Source organism: Chanodichthys erythropterus, chromosome 7 (assembly GCF_024489055.1).
Source record: "Chanodichthys erythropterus isolate Z2021 chromosome 7, ASM2448905v1, whole genome shotgun sequence".
Taxonomy (NCBI): Eukaryota; Metazoa; Chordata; class Actinopteri; order Cypriniformes; family Xenocyprididae; genus Chanodichthys; species Chanodichthys erythropterus.
The window spans coordinates 3738823-3746613 of record NC_090227.1 but is presented as its reverse complement, the minus strand read 5'-3'; the positions used below and the strand labels follow the sequence as shown (position 1 = coordinate 3746613).

The 7791-nt window shown below is 35.1% G+C and overlaps 1 protein-coding gene across 1 annotated transcript; it reads left to right on the top strand.

Moving 5' to 3' along the window:
* Window positions 1-759: 759 nt before the first annotated feature.
* Window positions 760-6314, top strand: rbm7 (RNA binding motif protein 7). The gene is made up of 5 exons (XM_067388930.1): window positions 760-950; window positions 1786-1948; window positions 2316-2403; window positions 5058-5151; window positions 5282-6314. Exons 1-5 carry the CDS (start codon window positions 858-860, stop codon window positions 5618-5620), a joined length of 777 nt encoding a protein of 258 aa, XP_067245031.1. The 5' UTR covers window positions 760-857; the 3' UTR covers window positions 5621-6314.
* Window positions 6315-7791: the final 1477 nt, after the last annotated feature.

Below are 7791 nucleotides of genomic sequence, written 5' to 3'. Positions count from 1 at the left end.
AAAAGTCCCGCTGCTGGCGGTGTGTGTTGCTCAATCGCTCCAGCGGCCTCGTTCAGCTCCCACAACACTCGCTCCTGCTCTGCTTTATACTACAGTAACATTAATAATCGCATCCATGAACATGATTTCTTCCCGAGCCCTATCCCTATTGTTTTTCACTGGCTGTGAGGTGAAGACCACATGTCCCAAGATTCCCCGCTCAAACTTGGCGTCATCAAGCTACGCCTTTGTTATAAATAGGCCTCTAGCGACCTCTAGCGGACAGAAAACATTACATATTGCACCTTTAATGAATAGAGGCTACTTTAGTCATTAAATAAGGTTAAAGACTAAAACCCCCAACTCTTTTTTTTATTATTAGCTTTGTCACAGGCATGCTGCAGCAATAAAAAATAACCTAACAATAGTAACCTATCCCTGTGTTTTATCTGTGACAGAGTCAAACGTTATCTCCACAATGCCAACAAGTGCAGCTTTATGTGTTCTTGAGGTGTGACCGAAAAATCATTATATTTTAATTAGCCTAATCTAATTTAAGCACATAGGACTAAGAGCATTAAGTTGGATATATATTGATTTTCGTTTTATTAAAGGTGGATTGGAAGCTTGTTTCCACCACAGGGGAAAAAAAATAGAAAAGGTAATGCGACTTTTATCTCACAGTAAGTTATATTCTTTAAACTGTTATAGCGCCTCCCTGTGGTCGGAATTGAAAGTTTGTGTCGTGAGGCGACTGTTCATCACGACAGTTGTTGCTCACACACGGCAAACGCGTTTTAAAGACAGATGTGTTGGTGATAAATTCAAGCTAACAGAGTTAACGCAATCAATCTGCTGGATTATCAATATTTTACAAAATGGGAATAGCCGATGAGGCTGACCGGACTCTGTATGTCGGGAACTTGGACCCTCAAGTGACAGAAGAAGTTATATTCGAGCTGTTTTTACAGGCAAGTGCTTTAGCGTCATTGATTAGCTTGCTAATGCTAACGCTAACGATTGATTGTTTGCTGTTTGGGAAGTATTAAACGCGTGATTGACTGATAAGTACCATGGTGTCGTTTTAAAATGTGTATGAAATGCCATGGCTGTGTGTTTCTTCTTTGACATCGATTTGCTCGAGATTTTATTTAGGATTCTGTACCGGTTTATTTTAACAGCTAACGTTAATCTGTGTAACGTTATATGTGTTTTTGCGCTGTTTATATGTTTTTGTCTTTGCAAACTCACTTTATTCATAGTTATTCCTTTGCATTGTCTCTATTTTGATTGATGTTTCGTTCATTAAGGCAGGTGAACACGGTAAACATTTCAACTAATATCACAATACTTCCCTATACGATTAATCACTGTATATTAGGATAATTGTTTTATATGGCAGTATTTCTAAAAAGTTATGTTCAAATATGCAATAAAATATGCACAAATTTACATTTCCAGAACGGAAATTTGAACATTGCATAAAGTTTGATAGAAATCAGGCAAATGAATTATATATGAATAAACTTTTCTGTTAAATGTTGCTGATGTGTGGATTACTGGCTGTGAAAGATGGCCTTTCAAGACATGTATTGTAGGTTCATTGAAATCTACTGACACATGGATAAAGTGTAATGAAATAAATATTAAAAATATGTATTTTTGGAGATTTTCTTTCCACCAGTCTAAAAGAAGAACAGTTGCCCTAAATCTCACAAATAACCAGTGAATGAAAACGGTGTTTTTGTCAGTAGTTTCTTTCTTATGTAACATTAGAAGTCTCACATGTATTTCTCTTTCCAATAGGCTGGGCCGTTGATCAAAGTCAAAATCCCCAAAGACAATGATGGAAAATCAAAACCATTTGCTTTTGTAAACTTCAAGCATGAAGTGTCTGTGCCCTACGCCTTGAACTTGCTCAATGGGATCCGTCTGTATGGACGGCAGCTCAACCTACAGTTCAGAGCCGGTAGGAATCCCCATATTATACTGCTTTAGTTTGTGTTCATTAGAGATTTGTCATTTCAGCATGGCCACTCTCCAATCATTTCATGAGTTCATGAAAATGTTTTGCAATTTTCTTCAAGAACATGATGTTAGAAAACTGTAGTAATTATTAAGGTTTCCATTGTACACAAAATTTAAAATCAATATTGACGCCATTTATTTGTGATTCAAGTGTGCAAATACTCTGAAATCTTCTGTCATTTTGAAGCAGTGCATGGGCTTATCACATTGATTTTATAAATTGATTACAAATTAAATCATAAAGAAAAAACACACCACAACACAATAACCAGATTAATGGTCATCTAAATCTGTCGTGCTCTTAACAGGCAGCAGTCATATTAATCAGGAAGGCAAAAGTCCAGCGAACTCTCAAAACCCCAGTCCGGCGAATACACCAGGTCACCGCGGTGGAAGGTAATCTTTGTTTTGAATGTAGTTATTCAGTGCTTATGTTTACACCTGCTCTGAACATCTGTTTCGAGAGATCCCGTCACAAGATGTCAGCCGAGACAGATTTACATCTGGTATTTAATGGCATCTCAAATGTGTCTCTTGTGACCATTTGTGATTGGATTTCTTCAAGTGGCGTGTCTCTGATTTCATGACTGCATTCTTTAGTTACTATGCACTTAAATTTTAAATTCATCAAAAATGTATATTGTTTTCATTTTTTATTTGGACAGTGTGCTTTTTTCATCTCTCTCTCTCTCTGTTTATATACAATAATATTCAAAAGATTGGGGTTGGTATTAAGATTTGAGTTTTAGAAAGACGTCTTATGCTCAACACTGCTGCATTCATTTGATCAAATTTTGTAATCCATTTTAAATTGTCATTTATTCCTGTCATGCTGAATTTTCCAGTCTTCAGTGTCACATGATCCTTCAGAAATCATTCTAATGATGATTTGCTGCTCAAGAAACATTTGGTATTATTATCAATGTTGAAAACAGTTGTGCTGATAAATATTTTTGTGGAAACTGATTTTATTTTTTTTTCCCAGAACTCTTTAAATACAACATTCAAAAGAACAGAATTTATTTGCATTATCTTTTGGAACATTATAAATGTCATTTTTACTGTCACTATTGATGATAATGAATGCAGCCTTGCTGAATAAAAGCATTGATTTCTTTAAAAAAAAAAAAAAAAAAAAAAAAACTTTCTGATCCAAACTTATGCAAGTCTAGGCCAGATTCACGAAAATATTAAGTAGTTAATAAAATTCTTAAGGTTGATTTTTAAGATGTTCGTAATGTTCCTAAGCGCAATTCTTGAAAAATTCTTAAGTTCTCAAATATTTTCTTAAGAAGAAAATGACTGAAAATGTTTTATAATAGCTACAACAAATTAAATACTGCCAATTTTTAAATATCTATCTATTTATTTTTATTTTAAATATAGCAATGACATCTTTGTCATTTATTCAAATGTAAAGTGCATGAGATTATGCGTTCAACAACATTAACCGGTATTAACAGTCATATTAGAATTTACTTGCTGGGAAGTGGAAATATGGATTTAACCTGGACACAAAGACAAGAAACAAGAGCTTCAGTAGGCAAGAGCTGGAGGTTCTAATAGGCCGCATTTACACTGCAGGTCTTGATGCCCAGTTCTGACTGGATTATATCCTTTTTTTCTTTTTTTTTTTTTTTCTTTTTTTGGTGACCAGCTTACTTTTAAAAGTGACCCATATCGGATATATTTATACTATTCACTTGGCGAAACACTCAAAGGTAGACATACTGAGCTGGAAAAGGTTAGGGTGAAAAGAAAGTAAAAACAGCGCAATTTGCAACGGACATACCATCTTTAAAGGTCAGCAAAACATTGTTGAGCCTTCTTCCAACTTTATTCCATTGAAAAGTCATGTGATCTTGGTTGGTGTCCACCTCAGTTAACGACATTCGTCACCGTTACTTTTTCAGTGATGTATGACTCTCATTAACAGGAATATCTGATCTGTGCTACATAGCAGATGCAAATGAACGTATCTGATTCATATCATATTCATTTCCACACATGAATAAGGCCTGAAACCGACCTAAGCTCCAGTTTACACCTGGTATTAAGATGCGTTTTGGTCGATTGGATCACAAGTAGATGTGGGAGACTCATACCTGTTTACACCTGGTATTTTAATCCGTCTCTTTTGTCCACTTTCATCCACTTCTGTCCTGATTTCTTCAAGGGGAGGGTCTATGGATGGGTAAATGTATGGGTTTTTCAGACCTTTTGATCTAATTGACAAAATAAGCTCACGCAATTTACATATGAACGTGACCGGAGACGACGGGAAAAGCATCCAGAGAGCATCAGCTTTCGATTTCTGCTCTGACAGCCACAAGACCATGGTGAATGCATTGAGTGTGTTACAAATCAGGAATAGTGAGAGAACATTGTGCTTGGTATGTTTTTCATCTTCAAACCAATCTTGGGTCCTCAGCCGACAAAGTTTAAATTCTGTCTGGCTAGCGCGCTTCACATAATGTTAAGTCAGTATGCGAAGAGTAAGCGGTCTTTTGTGCTGTTCGAACACATTCGACCACATGAGTGTTTCCACTACGAAAGCAATCTGGTGGAATGCGTTTTCGACTGCCTTTGAAAGTGGTCGAAAGTGGACAAGCTCAAAATGTTTTACACCTGTATTTAGCATTGTCCACTTGTGATCCGATTGACTAAAACGCATCTTAATACCAAGTGGAAACACAGCCAAAGAGTATCAAAATGATACTCTTGGGAGGAAAAAAAATCAGAGTTGGGTCATTGAGCCATATTATGTAAATGCAGCCACAGAGGAAATTAATGCAATAATTTTAGTTATTTATGAATGATTTTAAGAACATTCTTTTCAAGTATTTGCATTCTTCTCATATTTTTTCTCAACAATGGTAAGGAAAAACAATTTTCTTATGAAGTCTTTTTTTGGGAATACAAATTATCCTTAACTTTTTTTCTTAAGTGAGAATACCAGAAGAAAACATTAGTTATGAATATATTTTTTCTTAAGAATGTTTGGTGAATCTGGTTGACCTAAAAACTTCTTTTCTGTTGTGGTGTGGCAGAACCCCAGAGCAGATGGGCTCTCCGTCCTACTCTCCTCCACAGCATATCCAAAGGTCTTTCAGTTCACCCGACAGTCTGCAGAGACAGGCAATGGTGAGGACACCTCTACACATGTACATTTTATTGCTGCGTGGACTTATTTTAATATATACCCTGAAGCATTAAATTTGTCATTCACTGTGATTTTTTTTTTTTTTAATTTATTTATTTTTTTTTTAAATAGATGAACAACGTGTGGCAGGTTCAGATGCAGCAGTTCAATGGAGCCTTCCAGCAGAGCATGCAGCAGCTCCGGGGTGCTGCGGACGGTAACCCCTGGCAACAGGATTGGTCTGGCCAGCGCGGTCAACGCCACTCTCACCAGGACAATAACAACCATCATGGCAGAGATCAACGCCACGGAAACAATGGGAACAACTACGACCGGCATCGGCATGATAGCCCGCGGGGTGACTTTCATCATCACGATGACCGCAGCGGAGGACACAACAGAAACTACCCCCCCGAGAGGCGGAGAGACTCACGGGACGGCTCTAGAGAGGGACGGTGGAAGCGCTTTTAGAAATCAACTTTAGTTGCATTTTAGTTCTCCTGAAAACCTTTTTGTTTTTTTATCAACTGTTTTTATAACATTTTGTTATCCTCCTAGATTTTTAAATTTCATATTTTTGGTGGATTATATCTTATATGTTAAAAAAAAAAGTTAGTAGTACAACTATGGGGGGTACAAATTTTTGACAAGGTTAAGGCATTTTGAACAGAAACTCTTTGAGGTGCAAGAACAAAAAAAACACAAAATCCGTAAGAAATTGGCTGTTTATGTGCTGGCCTATTTTTAAAATACATGTTTTGATCTCAGGGGGACACCTATGTTTATACATATATATTTTTGTTTATTTTTAAGAATGTCCTTTTTTTGAGAAATTTCGGTATATACAACATCGAAATGCATAAAAGAATCAGATTTGCTATGGTGGATTTTGTTTTTCTAGAAATTTGTAATTTCTCAGGATTTCTCATTATAAAGAATAGACTTTCAAATGCTTTGTTTGATTTAACAATGTTTAATGTTTTTTAAAAAACATATTGTTTTACTTTCTACGTTCCCCTTTTGGGATGAGATTATTGACTCTTAATTCATCACGACAGTCTTTGAAAACTTGGAACAGTAACTAGTTTTAATACTTTTGTAAATACACCATTTTTATTGTCAAGTGCAACATTTGGTTATTTGTTCATTTTCATAAAAGTCACTGTTCACTGAACTTTTTCTGTTGTGATTTAATTTGTTGTTACACTCCTTTACATTGATTTATGTGTTTATCTAGTATTTAACTGATCATTACAAAAATATTTTATAGGGAATTTAGTAGTCTGTACCCATAGGTGGCGCCATACTTCATTCTGGTTGAAGGATATTTAGGCATAATATTTATGCTTCTGGCTTCTATTGCAGACTTTTAAAATAATGAAAATGTAGGGTTTCTGGGTTTTTTTTTTTTTTTTTGTTACACAAGCCTAAAAATGTGTGTGACATCTGTTTTAAGTATATATAAAACATAACAATTTGAGGTATTGCCAAAAAAAAAAAAAAAAAGTGTTAAAATTGTTTTAAATTAGATTTAAGTTCCTACAGGAACATACCTGCCATATGAGCCTTAGGTTGCTGGGGTATTTGGCGGTCCATACCAGCTTGAACAAAGTCTACCAGGTCTGGTCCCACTTATTTAAAAGCTACTGCTATCCTATCTAAAGTGTTTTGGTAAAATGGGATGATACTGAAAACAGGTACAATTTTGTAAAAGTTAGTATTTGTGTTCTTTATATATAGCATTATTGTTTGCTCAGGTGTTGGAATTTGATTTGTATTTGTCATAAACTAAAAAAAAAAAAAAAAAAAAAATGCTAGTTAAAAACAACCCTTGGGTTGAAATTAGGTTAAATGTTTGACCACTGGGCAGTTTTATTTAACTCAACTATTGTTTAAAAATGCCTATATGTCTGGCTTAAAATGAACCCAAAATGGTTGGAAATTAAAAATCAGACACATAATTACTATAGAGGCAATACTAAAAGATGAACATTTTATTAATAAGCAATTTAATAAATGTGTATTGTTTAATTATTATTCATTAATGTATTAATAGCTTAAATGTTAATTTTCTAACATGATTTAGTTTCATTTTAAACAAGCAGTATTTTTAAACAACAGTTGAGTTAAATAAAACTACCCAGCAGGTTGGGCAAACATTTAACCCAATATTTTTTAGAATGTACAAATGAAACATTTTCCAAGAGTGCTTCTTGACATTTAGAGGGAAATTAATCAAAAAACGAATTTGCCCACTTTTATGAACTCATTTTACGACACGTCTTATACTGTAGCCTACGTTCAAACTTGAAACATTAAGTCTTTAATCACTCGAGAATACATTCGCCAATTACCATACAATTACTACAACTGTAAATAATGAATATGGAATTTCCTGCAGTCAGTGAAGCTTTCAAAATATTTGTCATTTTGGCTAGTAGTAGCCTAACAACCTATTCTTTTGCATAAAATGGCAAAGGTATTAAGAAAACTTAAATAGTCGTGATACAATTAGCAGCAGTATTGACCTCAGTGGTCAGCGCGCTCGCAACAACACGGCGGAATCCTTTAATGTCCGATCTAAGGTCATAATGTGCCCTTCCGAAAGTGCTTTAGCTGCTAACAGCGGCTCCCGGTGTGTA

Coding starts and splice junctions, on each gene's coding strand:
- rbm7 (XM_067388930.1), top strand. CDS start 858: ATGGGAATAGCCGATGAGGCTGACCGGACTCTGTATGTCGGGAACTTG. Junction 2,404..5,057: donor CCAGGTCACCGCGGTGGAAG/GTAATCTTTGTT, acceptor GTGGTGTGGCAG/AACCCCAGAGCAGATGGGCT. Junction 5,152..5,281: donor GTCTGCAGAGACAGGCAATG/GTGAGGACACCT, acceptor TTTTTTAAATAG/ATGAACAACGTGTGGCAGGT.